At 48.0% G+C, this 17,787-nt stretch overlaps 1 protein-coding gene across 9 annotated transcripts; it reads right to left on the reverse strand.

The window, feature by feature from the left end:
• Positions 1 to 240: 240 nt before the first annotated feature.
• Positions 241 to 17,512, reverse strand: GJA5 (gap junction protein alpha 5). Of its 9 annotated transcripts, none has more exons than XM_053590915.1 (3): positions 17,059 to 17,151; positions 10,808 to 10,860; positions 241 to 3,249 (listed from the first exon to the last, which is right to left on the reverse strand). In XM_053590915.1, the coding sequence occupies exon 3, from the start codon at positions 3,217 to 3,219 to the stop codon at positions 2,146 to 2,148; it is 1,074 nt and encodes a 357-aa protein (XP_053446890.1). In that variant the 5' UTR covers positions 3,220 to 3,249; positions 10,808 to 10,860; positions 17,059 to 17,151; the 3' UTR covers positions 241 to 2,145. The 9 variants fall into 9 exon arrangements, with proteins under 9 accessions (XP_053446890.1, XP_053446883.1, XP_053446885.1 ...); XM_053590908.1 differs by having other exon boundaries at positions 241 to 3,252; XM_053590910.1 differs by having other exon boundaries at positions 241 to 3,252; positions 17,054 to 17,127.
• Between the last annotated feature and the right edge of the window lie 275 nt (positions 17,513 to 17,787).

Genomic DNA, 17,787 nt, shown 5'->3' on the forward strand with positions numbered 1-17,787 from the left:
ATCATTAGGCTCAATTTATAGACAAGGAAAGCAAAGCTCACAGATTAATGCGCTTGCTGGAGTCCAGGTGAAAATCGGCAACTAGAACTTTAACTCTTGCATGTCTAACTCCAAAGTTCCCTGTATTACTGACTGTTAGGTGGAGTCCACCTTCTTCCATCCCCCACCAAGTGTGCCATCCTTCTCTTGTGATCACAACATGAAAGGAATGCAAAACAGAGATAGATATAGAGACGGATTTTATTAAAACAAATTATACATGTAACTATCTTTTTCCTTCTGAAAGGATTGATCTCAGAATTTCTAATTTGAGAACAGTCATTTCACAAATACATTTCAGAAACAGAAGGAGAAAGAATCTCAATCCAGTGCCAGCCAATAGATAAAAAGATATCTTCCGCCCCACCCAGGGACCACCCCACCAGTCAGTCTTTCCTAAATGGGATCCCACTTGACCCTACTTATCCACTCTCATCCTCCTTTTCACCCACCAATGACATCCAAGTATCATCAGGGAGGCCCAGAGATGAGCAGGTGGGAAACAGGCTGAGGGTCCTCTGGGCCTTCACCCCAACCTCTCATGCCTATCCATTTAAACTGCTAACACCAAGACAGTGGGTTCGGCCCCCCACCAGGCCACAGGAAAGGAGGGCAGGAAGACATAGTTTCTTTCTGGTTCCTGTCCTAATTTCAGGACTCTCCTCTTCTTCATCCATCCTATCCACACACACACACACACACACACGCATGCATTTTTTAAAACGTAATCATCTCTCTGTAAGTCTCAGTATCCAATTCTGAGCATCCTCTACCTTCATCCAAAATGGCATCCACCATTATAGATCCAGTGAACAGGGAAGCCAGGCCAGTCCCTGGGGAAGGCAGGGCTTTTCTGAGCCCCTACTTGGCGGTCCTACTAGGGGAACTAGGGAGACATAGGAATCTCTGTGTTCTTTAAATAAGGGCCCTGTGAAGACAGCTGGAGATTCTCCCTCCTATTTCATGCCCCTACTAAAGCCTCCAGGGAGAGATCTGGGGGCCTTTGTAGCTACCATCACACCTCCTCTTGGCACTTAAGTTGGCAGTCAGCAAGGGAAATAAATAGGAGGGGGAAATAGTTTTCCAGTATTTTCTTTCCTTTTTTATTTTCATCTTCACAGAATTATTTTTTCCCAAAGAGAAACTCAGAAGTACAATGCCCTCCTTGTCTTAATAAGACCAGGGGAAATTCCACTGGCGTCTGTGGCTGGTGATCTGGTCAGGATCTGAGAGAGGACAATGGCTTCTTGGGCATTCCTGTAGACAAGGTCTTCTGAGGAGCATTGAGTGAACAGCCAAGGGAGGAAGGGAAGGGATGGTTTCTATCATCAGACTGAACTGTAAAGGAATCACAAGATGACAGGTGGCAGCAGGAATTCCAGTGAAGTCTGCCTGTACAATGACTCCCTACAGGAGCTGGTACCTCCATGGATTGGCTGTACAACCTGGCAGAAGGAATGGCTACAACATCCCCAAGCTGGCACATTTGCTAGAGGTACACGCCAAGGCACTTGTAAAGTTGTGGCTGCTGGTGAAGATCCCTTTTTCACACTGAGCAGAGGAAGGGGTAGCCAAGGGCAGGCCAAGGCCACCTCACCACCAATCCAAGGAAGGCCCACACAGACAATAGATTCAAGAGCACACACTAACGCAAGTTCCTTGATTCGTGCTCTCCACTGGCTGGGAATTTAGGGCTCTTCCTTGGGGGAGGAAGAGTGACCAGCTCAAGGAAGACGAAGAAACTTAGAGAACCCAGCTGTCATGTGGCTGATAGTAATCAGTCTGTCCCTCTGGCTATCCCTTCCAGGCCAGATTCTGCCACAGTTTCTTCCCATCCTCTCCCCTGTTCAATGAGTAATCTGAAAGGTTTTCCTTTGCACACTGGACAGGGGATGGGGAGTGGACAGCAGCCTGGGTGGGTAGCAGTGCCCCTGACTACACTCAAAGAGCCCTGGTCATACTTTCTGCAATTAATGAGCAATGCCATTGAGACCCAGGTCCCAAAAGGAGCAGAGCTGTGCTGATGAGAGAGCACCGGGTCAGAAGGAACACACTTTCCCTGTCTGGGTTTGTTCCCACCTGACCTGGTCTTGTCATGCAGCAGGGTCACACTGATAGGTCATCCGACCTGGCCTTGCTGCTGGCTTTGCTAAGACGCCGCTTGTCACTGTGGTAGCCATGGGGGAGGCAGTGACCTGGGGAGGCTCCGTTGGGCACCTCCGGCTTCTGGCCATAGTGAATGTGGATGAAGCCCTCCCCAGGGACCTGCTCCTGGCCCCGCACTTGCTCGGTGGCCAAGTTGTCTGTGTTCTGCTGGGAGGCCATGTTGTTACTGAAGGGATTGAAGAATTTTCCACCAGGGCCGTTCTCCAGGCACCGGTTGAAGTCGGGGGGTGGCGTGCAGCTCTGGACCACGCCTGCAGAGGGGCCGGGAAGCTGGCACTCGGCCATGCCCTGATGTGACCTGACAAACCTTCGTCTGATCTTCTTCCAGCCCAGGTGGTAGAGTTCGGCCAGGCTGAGGAAGAGGGACAGTCCAGCCACGGCCAGCATGAAGACAATGAAGACATTCTTCTCCGTGGGCCGGGACACGTAGCAGTTGACTGGGTGGGGGCAGGGGCTGCGGCGGCAGACGTGCAAGGTGCTCAGGAAGATCCCGTACAGCAGGTACTGGCCCACGATGAAGGCCACCTCCATGGTGGTGCGGATTAGGATGCTGCAGACGTAGGTGTTGAGCAGAGTGCCCCGGAGGACAATCTTCCCATTCGCTTCCTCCCAGCAGGACAGCTCTGCCTTCCCCACAGGGTACTCGTAGGAGCCAGCACCGCTGCCGTCCCTAGCGCGCTCGGCCTCGCGCAGCTTCCGCTTCTCCTGCACGCGCACCGTGTGCATGGCGTGGCCCATGTACACCAGGGAGGGCGTGGACACGAAAATGATCTGCAGCACCCAGTAGCGGATGTGGGAGATGGGGAAGGCCTGGTCGTAGCACACGTTCTCGCAGCCGGGCTGAATCGTGTCGCACTGGAAGTCGGCCTGCTCGTCGCCCCAAGAAGACTCGGCAGCCGTGCCCAGCACCAGCATGCGGAAGATGAAGAGTACGGTGAGCCAGACCTTACCGATCACCGTGGAGTGCTTGTGCACCTCCTCCAGAAACTCGCCCAGGAAGCTCCAGTCGCCCATCTTGGCTCAGCCGGGCGACAGATGCCAAAACTGCTGCAAAGGAAAAAGCGAGAAAGAGAAAAGGAAACAGATGTTCCCGCAAAGGTCTGGAAGGTCCTGCTGTCTTCTGGGATTCCACTGGTCCACACTACTGTGCTCCTCAGGAAAGTGCGATTTAGAAGTCTAATGCAACCCCAGGAAAGCCCTTCCTCCCCCTCCCAACAACAGTAAACTAAGGACAGTTCCAAGCGGTCATATTAGAAAGATCAGACCATGGTTTCCCATACGTGAATGAACTGAGAAATTGAGGGAGCTGTGTGTTGCAATGTGGATTCTGTGTTCTTACACCAGGGAAGCCTGGGGTAGCCCTGAGGAACCCAAATTTGCAACAAGCAGCCCGTGTGACTCTGATTTGGGCAGTCAGGGACCACATCTTGAGAAACACCAGGGAAGTGGCAACAACACAGGCCCGGATTCTGGGCATTCACCTTCCTTTCATCTGTCAAATGGAAGTGGGAATAGCCACACGGAAGGATTTTAAGGATTGAGTGAGATGAGATATGTGATGTGCTGAAAATCTTACCACAAGTATTCTATATCTTTGAATGGCTTTCAGATGGAACAGGAATTGTTTAAAGGCAACAGAGGGCAGAATAAGGTGGAGGAGGAAGTGAGGGTAGGAGTGGCAGATTTAGCCCTTGAGGAATCAGTCTGTGATGAACAGAACCATGCAGCATGAACCAGCTGTGTGGGGAAGTAGTGAACAAAAAGTGTGTTTTGGTCACAGACAGCTGAAGATGTCACAGATGAACACTCAGCTTCCCCCAGGCAGAAGGCAGCAGATAGTGTGGACTATCCTATGGCCCAGGGCAGCACAACCATTCCAGCCCCACAGCTCAGCTCACCCTGCTGTTGACTGTTCTATGCACAGAGGTACCCAGACCTGCTCACTCCCCATGTCCAGAATAAATGTCCCAAAGCTTTAAGTCTCGCACAAAATCTTCCCCCATCTGGCTCTTACCTGCTTCTTCAGCCTCATGTCCTGCCTATCCCCATTAGCTCCCTTTGTCCAACTATGACGGGTCTTCTCAAATGCCCTCCTTCCAGGATCTACATGCTCCTAGCTAAATCCCATTTACCCTTCAAAACTAAACCCAGTCACTGCTTTCTCTAGCTGTCTCTGCTCCCTCAAGCTGAGCTCTTCAGGTCCTATGGTGACCATGGAACACTCACTCCCCTCCCAGGACTTGCCACCATCTTTTGTAATCCTCTGCCTCTTGTATTCTCCCAGCAGGGACTCTTTTTCCTCTGTTTTATCGGAACCTGGCTCAGAGTAGGTGCTTAGTAAATCTTAGTGGAGTTTGAGGGACGGCTGACAGACACTGAGGTTTCCTATCTGATGGCAAATCAACTTGCTGATCCTTGCTTGCCTCTGTGGACAGGAGGAAAAGCCAGATACCACTTTTTCAGTCTCCACTGCAGTTAGCACTGGTCTGGGAGGTATGGGGAGAGACTGAGGTGGAGGGAGTGCTCTGAAAAGGTTTCCATCCTCCAGTAGATGGACAGGGCCTTGCTCACAGTCCTGCCTGCCCCCACATTTCCTGCCTGTGGATGCAGTTGTGTGAGCCAAGATGTCTAAAGCTGTCCAGAGAATCTCAGAAATGCCAGCCAGTGCCCTGAGGCCTCTGAATCAACTCTTAAGTGGTTGACTTCCAGAATTCTTTCTTGGTGAACAATAAATGTCCCTATGGTTTAAGTCTCTAACCAATCCTAATCAACAGGGTAACAAAAAAATAAGAGGGAAGGAACATAAATATTCCCTTCTTAGAATCATAAAACCTCAGATTTGGATAGAACTTTAGAGGTTGTCAGGTTCACACTTTGACCTTCATTATCTTTATTGACAACATGTTCCTGGTTCCTGCTGGAACATTCTTAATGCTTATGAGGAAAGATGGTATGGGAGTAATTCATTTCATAATCCAAGTTTCTTTGGCTCCTGAATTGATTGTTGCCTTGACAGAGACCAACCTCCTGGCTCGGTCTTCTCCCAAGCCCAGGTCCCCAACCTTGACAGTATGCAGAGTCCCTGGGAATGAGGGAGACCCTGAGTGAGCGGAAAGCATCTTATCTCTGCTCTTCTCCCTATCAAAGACCAATGCAGGTCTTGAGGCCTTTCCTGTGGTTTGTGATCAGACATCTGCCCCTTTTCCTAAGGTGGTGAAACATCCCCTCTTCTGGCCTCCAAATGTGGAAAATTCTGGAGCATTTGCTCAAAAGGAAAATGGCTGATTAGATTAGCATTTTAATGGTCTGCCATCTCTTCTGGGCACATGGACAGCGTTCAGCACTCTCAGGGGCAGCCACACGTGAGCAGTGACTGGACTATGGTTAACATCTAAAAGATAAAGGGAGAGAGGAAAGGAGAGGAATAGAAGGAGAAAAGAGGAGGAAGAAAGAGGAAGGACGGAGAAGTTGGAAAGGGGGAGAAAGAGACAGCGTAATGGTTAGGAGAAGGCAGACATAGGAGTTCGATGACTGAAGTTCAGCTCCATCTGCTGAGCTTGGATAAATGATTGGATCTGTGTTTCACTTTTCTCATCTACCAAATGAAGATAGTACAATTTAGCTCAGAGAATGATATGAGGTCAGACAATTAAGTTTGAGAACTCATCCTAGAAAAAGTTCTATGTACTTTGTTGCTAAATATAACTGTGGTCACCTTCAAAGTACTCCCTTTGGCTGTCTGGTGACCGTGGTGATATTCAGCAGTGAAGTATGTAGCACTTTTTCTAGGATGAGTTCACAAACTTAACCATCCAACCTCATACATAAAAAGCATTTAGCACAGTGCTCAGCACCTAAGAACTTAATGAAAGGCAGCCATTTCTAGCAAAGAGAGTGATGGGGAAGGATGAGGGTAGGAGACAGAGAAAGTAGAAAGTAAAGTACATTATAAAGGGAAAAGAGAAGAAGAGAAAGCAGAAGAGGAGGGAAGCAGAGGACAATGGAAATGGACATGAAAAGGAAGCAAAAAGTAGTAACTATCATATTCTTCCAAGATTTGGGACAAGTTTTCCACACTCAATCCCTGAAGTTTTTTTCCTTGGTCTGCTCATTCTGTCACTCATTCCTTGCCAGTCTGCTGCTGCAAGGAAATCTAAAAATAGTTCCAGGCAGAGAATCTGATGCCTTGGTCTGGAGTGCCAAGAGGCATGTCTGCTGACTCCCTAACTGTGGTCCAAGGAACCCCACCTGGAAGAAGTAAAGCACAGGTCCCAGAAAGGAACACCTTGGAAGCTCAGAAAGATGGTGTGAGGAAAAATGTCTTATCAGGAGAGAACAAAGGAAACCAGATGAAGAGGTATAGGAGTGAGGCAGACCTCCTGGGCCCTAGTAGCGGAAACAGGGTGAAGGAATTTTCCTTTATGACTTCCTGCTAACACTCAGGCAAGGTCAGAGAAACTCGAAGTCGCTACCATGTACCGGATGCTCGGTTTATAATGTGAAAGGTCCCTGGCTGAAGTTAGTTTTCCAGCTACATTGACTCCCTTTACCCCACACCCCATCTCAGCCAAATTGGTAGATTGGATACTCAGTGAGTTCACTGGGTGGATAGCATATAAAATGCTTTGTAGATCATTATCCACCTCTTGGCAGGAAGTGTGTTAGGAGGGGCAGGGAAGCCGCCCATGCCATGAATAAATTCCATCAAATACAATGGTAATTTGTTTCTTTGCTTTAGCAATGGCTTCATTGGTTTCCTACTGCTTATAAAGTCCACTTCTTAACTTGCCATTTGCTAGCCTCCACAGCATAGTCTCATCATGAAGATAGATTCTCTGTTCCCTCACACACTCTATAATTAAGGTACACATCCCACAGTTTCTTGGCTCCTCACATTCCCTCTGCCTAGAATGTTCCTTCATTGTTCCTATTGTTCCTTCATTTAATAAGTCTATGGAGTGGCCACAGGTGCCAGGCAGCATGCTGGGCACTGAGTGTACAGAAGGGAGGAAGGGAAACAAACCAGGATCCCTGCCTTCTCTGAGTTTAACTGCCTTTATTTCCTTTAATTAAGGGATGACGTTAAATATACAATAAAATGTAATGTGTGTTAATATTAGGGAAGAATAAGGTGCTATGGGAATGTGGGGCAGGAGCCTGAATCTCGTTTTACTGGGTTCAGGGAGGGTCTTGGGTAATTGTGTCCCACAGCCCTGTACAACCGATACAAGTTCTGAGATTACCCAGGCAAAAAGACATGGGCCCTAGAACCTGGACAAGAACATCCCAACTTTAAAAGTTCTTCATTCCAAAACCTTCAGCATCCTTACCCAATGTGTCATATCCCAGAATAAAGCAGATTTTGGAGGAGTCATTAGGGTACTTGTTTGGTCACGTAATGTGGTGCTTGAGTAAGGGAGAGGGCCAGAAGAAGAGCTTTATGTCTAGTGACCATGAATCATTTTATGCCTTTACTTCATATATTATATGGCAAGAAATAAAACTCATGTATCTACATTCTTAATCCATCCAGTGCTCTTCCTCATGGAGACATCGTGGTCCTCCTGCACAGCCAATGTTTTCAAAGAAAACCGTTTCAGAGCAACCTAGATTAATCATAAGCTCACAGCCAGGACCTATTCCTCTGACCCCTGGATTCAGGGTGAAATGGAGAAGTCTTCTTAAATTGTCCTTAACCCTCTTTGATGTCTCCTGGATTTGAAAAGACTCTACATTGCCATCCAGCTGGAGGATGCATTCTCACACGTGACTATATGCTGTCTTTAGTTTTCCAAACATTTCTTATCAGGCAACTCACAGATACTCTTCAGACCCTACTATGTGCCTGCCTGTGTTCTGGGTGTCACCAGGCTGACATATATTACACAATGATGTCTATTAAATTAATGAAATCAGGCATTATTCCTTTCCTCATGTATTTAACAGAACTTCTCCTCAAGTGGATAGTATATGTCTCAAAGTCAAAAGCTCTGTTTTCAACTTTGTATTTTTATTGTATTAGGTTATCTGACTATATACGTAATAAATGTTTGTAGAAATGATTGGAGGAAATGTTTGATCTAGCAGTAAGTTTGCAAAGGGGCCCTAAAGAGACTCAAATCTTCCTTTTTGAAGTTTATCCAAAAAAATAAAACCTTACAATATATAATAAAAACTAAAATTTTACATTATTAAAAATGCGCTTTAGCCGGGCGTTGTGGCGGGCGCCTGTAGTCCCAGCTTCTCGGGAGGCTGAGGCAAGAGAATCGCTTAAGCCCAGGAGTTGGAGGTTGCTGTGAGCTGTGTGAGGCCACGGTACTCTACGCAGGGCCACAAAGTGAGACTCTGTCTCTACAAAAAAAAAAAAAAAAAAAATGCGCTTATATGCTCCAAGGTGGCAGGACCACATTTGTTCCATTCAGCATCCTCATCCAATGTGTCATTTCAGGACATTATAGACATTTACTTTTTGTTGTTGAATGGACGGACCCTCATAACCATTTTGTGGGTAACTGTCCTTGCCTCCATCTTGCAGGAGGGGAAACGTACAGAGAAGATGACTTGCTCAGAGAAACAAAGATGAATGGCAGAAGCAGGGCTTCATTCCAGAGTTTCTGATCAAGGCTGGTGCATGCCAGAAAGTTTCTCCCCATCTCCCCTCCCCGGGTGGAACTCATCAATTGATAGGTCTTCACACTCCAGACTTCAAAGCTCCTGCTAACGCAGAGGCATTGAGTGGTTTGAGACATGACTCTGCCGTTTAGTGATAAGTCTGGGGGGATCTTTTATGCAATCAAGCAAATATTTATTATGATCCTTTGCTGAGACCTGCAGTGTGTGGGGGGGCTGGGGTGGAGGGGGGCACTGAGAACAAGTATATGGAGATGTGTAATTCAGTTTTTTCATATACACTAAGTGTCTTCCTCTGCCAACACTATGCTGAAAGGGGCTCAAAGCCAGGAAGACTCCACACTGAAGCAACTCACTGCCTGGTGCCGCACGCAATCACAGTCAGCCCAGCCTGGGAAATGCAAATGCATAAACAATCACTGAGCCCAGGGGGTGGGGGCAGATGGGTGGAGAGGATACCCCCCAGTAGACAATCCTGGTGTAGGTGTTGGGTGTGTGTGATGCTTATAGGGGCATGGTGGGGCTGAAGGGGATGCAAAAGAGACGAGGGAATTTCAGACAAAGGCAAAACTGCATGAACAAGTACACTGAGAAGAGAAGCCACATGGCTTCAGTGTACAACGAGCACAAGAGGGGGGAAGAGTCTGCACAGTAGACAGGAGCAGATTATGGAGGATGTTGGAGGCCAGGCCTAGGAGTTTGGAGTAGTTCTCAACCTGCAGGAGAGACTAAGCCCAGTACCTGAGGGCAGACCCTCATCTGATGGCCTCCTGTGGGGTTGGGGATATGGAGCACTGCACAGTCAATGATGCCCATGCTTGTGGCCGTCCTTATAATGGCCACAGCACAAGCTAGGTAGGCTGCAGGTGCAGGTGCCTCCCAGCACGCTTGCTGTAACCACACCATCTCTCCTGCGTAGGAGTATATATTGTCAGTGAGCAGGAAGCTATCCTAGGGATGCCTTGGAAATTCTCTACCTTCTTTCAACTCTAGTTCTGTCCTCTGGAACCATGTATAATACTCGTGGAATATAGTATTTCTAATTGAATAAATTCTGTGTCCCTGAATCAGTAGCTGGGCCTTGGGCTGAACTCTATGGCCTTTGGGATCTCACATAACATACCAAGAACGATTTGCTCCTGTGTATCTGCTCACCATTGTATTCTCCCCTGAAATTCCTCCCATCCCAGACCCCATTAGTGCTTAATATCATGCCTTGTGCCTAGTAGGATGTACAGCCATGATGAATAATAGCATTTGGATCTCTCAAAACACCTAATGCCAAAGCGATCAAGGTCAGTGTCTCCCACTGCTGAGGAAAAGGAGAATGCACTCAGAGGAGGGTGACCAGTGCCTGGGGACCAGGCTGCATGTCAGTAGAGGGGCCTCCCTGGGAAGCTGGTGTAGGAGGGGGCTTGCCCAATGACTATGGTGACAAGAACATCAGGGAGATGGAAGCCACTGAGCCACTGAGCCCACAGAGAGCCCTTTGCTTGGCTGAGTGGGAACGGATGTGTGTAGAGGAGACTATATCACCATGGACGATTCCTCCATGCCCTCCTCCCCTCAGATTACAGGGAAATTATCCACGTTTGCCAAAATTAGATTATAAGACCTCTCCACAGAGTCTGAGTCTAATTCTGGACAATGACACGTGTTCTGGACAGTATCTAACAGATCTCTGGTTCTCAATAAAGGTTGTTATTTATAGTAATAATAACAATCCTCTGGGTCTATGCTATAATTCCACTCACCATACAGAGGAATGTGGCACGGGACAGGGTGACTTGCTTCCCAATTAAGAGAATTCTGTTGTAAAGGGACCCAAAGAGCCTCCCTTAAAGATCCCTTAAACAGAGTACCATGTCAGTTCCCTTTAGTTCAGAGTGTTTACTGAGCTCCTCTGCTATGCCAGCCGTCAAGGTTATAAGTAAAATGCCAGTTCTGAGTTTATCTCAGAACTCTTTTGTACCTTATTTGTCTGTATTCATTGGTCTGATTTTCCTTCACCCCAATAGCTTCTCCCTAAAATGGAGGTATGGGGAGAATTACATGAGAAAGTGGTCTTGATCCTCAGCTACCTCATCATCTTTATTACCCTTTGAGATTCTCAACTACATCTTCTTGTTTACCCAGAATTACACACAAAAAAGAATTTACATCTATGTGATAACAATAATGAGGTTAAAGTAACAGTTATTGAGACATTTCTATGTGCCAGACACTCTGCAAGTTTCTTTATATATGTTTTTCATTTGATTCTCACAACAACCTGAGGAAGTAGGGCCTATCCTCCTCCCGTTGTGCAGGGCTCAGAGAGGGTGATTTGAGGTGAATCACACTGCCGGGAAGGGGTGGAGAACCCAGCTCCTGGTTCATCCAACAGCAATGCCTCTGCCGGAATGATTGGGCTAACTTCTATTTAAATAAAGGAAGTTCCTTTGCTTGTAAGACCCTTGCCAGTCAAAGGCTGTCTACTTTTATACAAAGTGACTGAAGCAGAGATATTTGTGAGATAATGGTTAGGATAGGGAGTTGATTGGGAGCGATTATGGGTAATTTTTTTTTTTTTTTGTAGAGACAGAGTTTCACTTTATGGCCCTCGGTAGAGTGCCGTGGCATCACACAGCTCACAGCAACCTCCAACTGCTGGGCTTAAGCGATTCTCTTGCCTCAGCCCCCCGAGCAGCTGGGACTATAGGCGCCCGCCACAACACCCGGCTATTTTTGTTGTTGTTGCAGTTTGGCCGGGGCCGGGTTTGAACCCGCCACCCTCGGTATATGGGGCCAGCGCCTTACCGACTGAGCGACGGGTGCCACCCAGATTATGGGTAATTCTTAACATTTAGTTTTCATTCTTTTCCTGATTTAGATTTGGAGTAGCTACTTCAGCCTCAGGGAAAGTGACCAGGCATGTGACATAACTATAGATATCGGGTTGGGCAGTGTGCACCACTTCCTCAGAATCAGAAGTCCACTGGGGGCCTGCATCCCAGACCCTTGATCACTACAGAAGTGAGAGGCAGGGAGAGATGGGAGAGGAGAAAGAGGCAAACAGGTAAGATAAAATATGGTGCTCACTTTAGTCTCCCTCCTACTCTGACTAACGGCAAATAGCATTATAATTTTACTTTGACAAGAATAGATTGGTCCACTCGGAGATATCCTGCTGGCAGACAGCTGATTCAAAACCCAGGAGGTGAAAGGAAGCAGGCTAAGTGGAAACAGAGATTTATGCTAGTATAAACAATATTCTTCTTATAGAGGGGTGGTGAATGGAGATATTAAATTATGAAAAAAATATTAGGAGGTCCTTATTAATTATCATAAGGAGGTTGATTAGTACTTATGAAATTAATCATTAATGGAAAGTCTGTTATGATAACATACACATTTCTTTATTATTCCCACCAGCTTGTCATATATACATAGGGCAATAGAGCTAAAAGGAACCTAGACATCAAAGTCAATCCCTTATTTTTATATAAGACAACTAGGGTACAGAGAAGTTAATAGTAATAGCAGCACTAAGCTGAATATTTTCTATGTGTGAAACCCCTTGTAGTGTTATTTTCTAAACCTCTATTAATCCTGTTAAGAAGGTAGTATTGTCCCATTTCACAGATGAGAAAACTGGAACTCAGAGGTTAAGTGATTTGTAAAATCTTACAACCAGCAAATGCCACATAAAGGATTTGAACCTGGTCAGCCTAACTCAAAAGTCCACATTTTGTCTCTGCAAAGTGAAAGAAACTCAAAGAAGCCCTAAGCCTGATAGATGATAACAAAGCTTTGACCAGAACCCCAGCCTGAAGAAGGCTTTTCCTAGTCCACCTAGTCTCAAAAAAGACCCGTGCTTTTTCCTTTTAGCTTCTGGCTTATTGGTTAGCCATTTATTACGTATGCTGTTCCTAGAATTAATTATTACCTTGGGGCCCTCAGTCCACAGTAGTCAGGATTCCCAGACTCTTTTGCCTCTGCCACCATTTGGCCAGAATTCACATATAGAAAGTTATTTCCTTTTTTAGCCAGTAAGTGCTCTTGGCCGCGGCAGTGTCTCCTGCCCAGTTCTCGGCTGGCCAGAGAGCAGGCTCTGGTGTTCCACTGATGTCAAATCCAAACAAGAACTGCAGACACAGACATAGCTAGGTGGTGGGACTTCAGTCTCTAAAGAATAATGGGGCCCGGACCCTGGGTACCTGGCTGTCTAGTTGTGTGACCATAGGCAAGTCACTTAACCTCTCAGTTTCCAACTAATCTGAAAAACAGGAGTGTTTACTCGTGGGGATTAATGAATACGTAGAAGCACTGAAAACAGTACCTGGTCCATAGGGGGCGCTCAATAACATTAGTTCTTTGTTTTCTTTTCTGACATTTCTGGAAAAAATTCTTCTCAAACATGACCCACTAGCCAACTTGATGCAGAATTTGATAGTGTAACGGGCTGGTTAGTGACACAGCAAGGACCCCCATGTGGCACCAGATGCAGGAGAGATGGGGAAAACAGGGCAAGGGGAAGGATATGGATCTATCTGTAAATTAGTTGTTTTTTGAAGCATCAAGACCCTCTGGGGCCAGGCTGGAGAAGCAGGGAGGTGCAGGACCTGCTTGGAGCAGGCCCCTTTTATCTCTGTGAAGGCTCTGGCCTGCCTCTTTAAATCAAATACGTGTTTAAGCTTCTTTGAATCAGGACACCAAGCTGAAGACACCCCTTTGAAGAGTGTTTTAAAGCAGACTCAGTTCTACTTGGAAGAGAAAGTGGTCTCGTCCACTCTGTGATCTGAGGAGAAGGGAAGTCTTGATCTCTAGCTTCTCTGTCCTCTCCTCAACTTCTGAATCATGGGGTTTCCAGGTGGGAGTAAGATGCTGGAAGCCCCCTGTGAAAACACAACGCTACCACTTCATGAAGAGAGGCTCTTTCTGGTTCCAGCTACTTTTCTGTGACCCAAAACAAGTCCCTTCCCCTCCCCAAGTGTTAGCTCATTTGGGTGTAAAACAAAAGAGTGGAGCCGGATGATGACTGAGGCCCTTCCAGCTCTAAGTCAGGGCATCTGGGGAGTCTGCCACTTGGCCAGTTGTCATAGTGTGGCAGGATAGTGGCAAAGCCAAGAGGCAAGTCCAGATGTTCTGATGTCTGGCTTGGTGGTCAGCAAAAGTAGTGCTAGAAAAACATCTGTGGCTGGGAAAATCATGAGGTGCCTTCTCATAAGTTTATGTCCCCACGAGCCTTTATTGTAGAAAGGCCTTTGCATCAAATGAGGTGAAATTCAAAGGGACCAGACTAAGGATCAGGTGACCTGCATTCCACCTTATTGTTCTATAGTTATGAGACACCGACTGTGCAATAGCCATTTAAAATACTTATATAATCCGGGCGGCGCCTGTGGCTCAGTGAGTAGGGCGCCGGCCCCATATGCCGAGGGTGGCGGGTTCAAACCCAGCCCAGGCCAAACTGCAACAAAAAAATAGCCAGGTGGTGTGGCGGGCGCCTGTAGTCCCAGCTGCTCAGGAGGCTGAGGCAAGAGAATCACGTAAGCCCAAGAATTAGAGGTTGCTGTGAGCTGTGTGACGCCACGGCACTCTACCCGAGGGCGGTACAGTGAGACTCTGTCTCTACAAAAAAATAAAATAAAATAAATAAATACTTATATAATCCTCATAAACTTTATGAGATTTGTATTAGCCTCTTTGGCACATGAAGAAGCCAAGGATCAAAGGCATTAAATAATTTGCCTAGGGTCACACAGTTCAGATTCCAACCCAAATGTGATTCTACATGCCCAAGCACTTCCACTTGCCCTGTTATCCCTGAATTAGATAAACCCTGAGGTCCTTTTGTGCTATCTCAATACTTCTGATTCTGGGTCCTCCTGACTCCCTTTCCTTATGAAAGTGAGTAGATTGTCCAGTGCTGATATTTATTTGCCCATTATTTGCCAATACGTCAGAAATAATTGATTCTCAAAGTGCAATCAAGCTGTCACTCAGCATGAGCCAGCAGCCTCCAACAGTAGAAAGCAAGTTAGCTTCTTTTCAGGGAGCCCTGAAGCTTTCCAGGAAATTAGGGTCTGTCCCCTTTGGCCAACTCAACTCTAGAGCCCAGGGTGGGGCCTGTGGAAATTAGTTCCCGCTGAGAGCTGCTGAAATCCCCAGTAGGTGAGTCCTTCCCTGGGATGGAAGCAGAGCTTGGGCCTTGCCCTGACCGTTCTGCACGGACAGCCCCCCTTCTGCTTCAACAGGGTGGGCCCAGACGTGGGGTCACTAAGGTGGTGCTCTCCACAGCCATGCTTCCACCAACCAGTAGAGACAAGGAGAAGCTGGCAGCAGGTGGGTGTCATTGCCAAAAATTGAATTGAAGAGATGCTCAAATGGCAGAATCAGGGAGGCTAAGAGAGAGAAGGAAGCTGCAAAAACATGGCCAAGAATGGAGGGTAGAAGAGCCAGGTGTGAGGGGCAGAGTGAGTCAGCCTTGACTCGCTGTATCACCTCCAACGAGTCACCTTTTCCATGCCTTGTTCTCCTTATTTGTCAAAGGAGGAGGCAGCAATCAGAGAGACCCCTTCCAGTTCTAATATCCTGAGACTTCAGGCCAGTATTAGGAGAAGGTATGGGAATGGGGCAGCAAGAGATGTGAACACTGACCAGTGTCAGGAGGCAGAGAGGGGCAGGGCAGCTGGTTCCAGGGCTGCCACGGCCATGTGAACACTGAGTGTCTGGGTGAGGGAACACACAGAGGGGGTGAGGTTGAGAGTCAGAGACTCCCCTCCTGCTCTCCTCTGCTTTGCGGGCCGTGGTCACTTGAACTCCTCACTGGCAGCTACAGTGAGGAAAGGGCTTAGGGGGTAGCTCGGGAGTGGGGAACAGGCTCCAAACAGCTCTGCCACCCCTGGGAACCTGGCAGGGAGGTGGAAGGTCCAGCAATGTTTCTAGAGAGCAGTGAGTTGGAGTCTGGGGGAGGCAATGGGTGAAGGAGATGGCGGCTACTTGACCTGCTGATGTGAAAGTCAGGTGAGGAAGCCTCTGAATATCAGCTGCATCCCTCTAGCCAAGATGCAGGGGGCCAGGCAAATGGGGGTGCCGTGCCCCCACACATTCCCCTCGGTCTCGTCTCTGCTTAGTGTCACTGGACGTCAGGCCTCTTGACCCCTTGTCCAGGGCTCTCAGCATGCCCCACCTTCCCTCAGGCTGGTTGTGCCAGAGCCTTGTTGAGGAAACGGCCACCTCAGTGAGGTGCTGAGGAGTGAGAACCAAGAATCCCTCCAGTACAACCCAGGACCCCGCAGGGCATCAGGGAAAGACTAATCAAGGTGCCGGAGGGCAGCAAACCCTTTGTGGAGCAGACTTTCTCAGTGGCTGGAGCTGCGTTTGAGCCTACAGAACCACAGCGTTGTGCAGTGTTAACAGCTGAGTGACTCCAGAGGGGCCCTTCTACTTCCAACCCCACATTCTACAGATGAGGAAACTGAGGCCCAGCAGGGTGAAGTGTCTGGCTTTAGGTCTCTGAGCCCCTGAGCTGGGGCTGTTTTGCCACATACTCAGAGGAAAGGCCAAGGAAGGAGCCGTAGACCCTTTCTGTGCAAGGGTTCCCTACCCTCTGGGCGCGCCCCACACTGCTTCAGGGGCACTCTCCTGCACCTCCTCCCGCAAAGCTCTTCCTGCTGGCTGCAAGTGGCAGCTGGATCTCTCTCAGGCAGCCACTGCACACTGGGGACATGACACTCCGCAGGAAACTAAGCAGGGAATATTTTTAAACCATCCAACATGCCTTAGGGAGAAAAAAATCAAAACACTCCTCTAGATACTTCAAAAAGCATTTCATGACAGAGTCCATGCCTCGGAAGCATGGTAAAACAGTGTTGGTCTTAATTTTAAAGGGCCAATTCCCTCTCAACAAAAGTTCTTGGAAATGGACTGGTGACCCACTCTGAGATGACCCGGAGCACTGCAGTCCACCAGAGGTGGGCTGGGAGCCCAAGGCCCTCACCCACATTTCTACCACTCCTTATAAGCCAAGGAAGTAATTAATCTTCTGTTTCACTAAACCTTACTTTTTACTATGTCCCACCCTCACTGTCACAGCACATTGTGAGAGGGGAAGGGAATAAACTCAGGGGTAGAGAGAAAGAGCTTTGTTTTTATCCAGCTCAGAATTCAAGTTCCTCTCTTCTGGCTCCTTTCTATCCACTTGCAGTTTTAACTCTTAAAACTCCAGTCTCACCTTACCTGCGTCTTCCCTCTGCCCTGGAATTCTGGTCGGCTCCTCCCGCTCTGGCCGCCTTTCCTCCAACTGCCCACTGTTCTGCTCTTGAGCCTGTCAGTTGTTCCTCTTCCACCCTCTTTTTAATCGGTGTCTGTCGCCCTCCCTCCTCCCACTTCTTCCTACTCTTTCTTTCTCCACCCCTTTCCCCCTCTGGATTCCTCCCTCCCCTCTCTCTCTCTTTTGCCCTCTTAGAATCTTTGCTCTTTTTTTAAACCTCTACCTTCTACCTCCCTGCAGCCATCCCTGAAGGAGGCAGAGACCCCTGTCCCCTGCTGCCCTCCTGCTGTCCCCTCTCCCCCGGGCAGCTTGGTACAACAGACTTTTCCTGCTCACCCCTCTGCTGAGCTTCTTCAGACTCCTCAGGCCATAGCTTTCCTGGGGCATCAGCAGAAAAGCTGGCACTGCCCAAGAGCTCCTTCTTCCCATCATCTGAAAAAGGGTGTGCTCATTCACACAACAAACCTTTTTTGGGACCTCTGCTATGCCAGCATCAGTGAGCTGAGCATCAGCCAGGCCAGGAAATCACGGTCTCACAAATCCCATTCACCCAGCACCCAGAATGGGCACCGGGGTATCGTGAAAGGAAAGAAATGCTGACCTCTGGCCTTCAAAGGTCAGGGAGGGGGGCATTCCCCAGGGCCCAGGATCATACCCACTTCCCCTTCTCCTCTAAAGAGAAGACAGCACCTTCC

This window comes from Nycticebus coucang, chromosome 5 (assembly GCF_027406575.1).
Source record: "Nycticebus coucang isolate mNycCou1 chromosome 5, mNycCou1.pri, whole genome shotgun sequence".
Classification (NCBI taxonomy): Eukaryota; Metazoa; Chordata; class Mammalia; order Primates; family Lorisidae; genus Nycticebus; species Nycticebus coucang.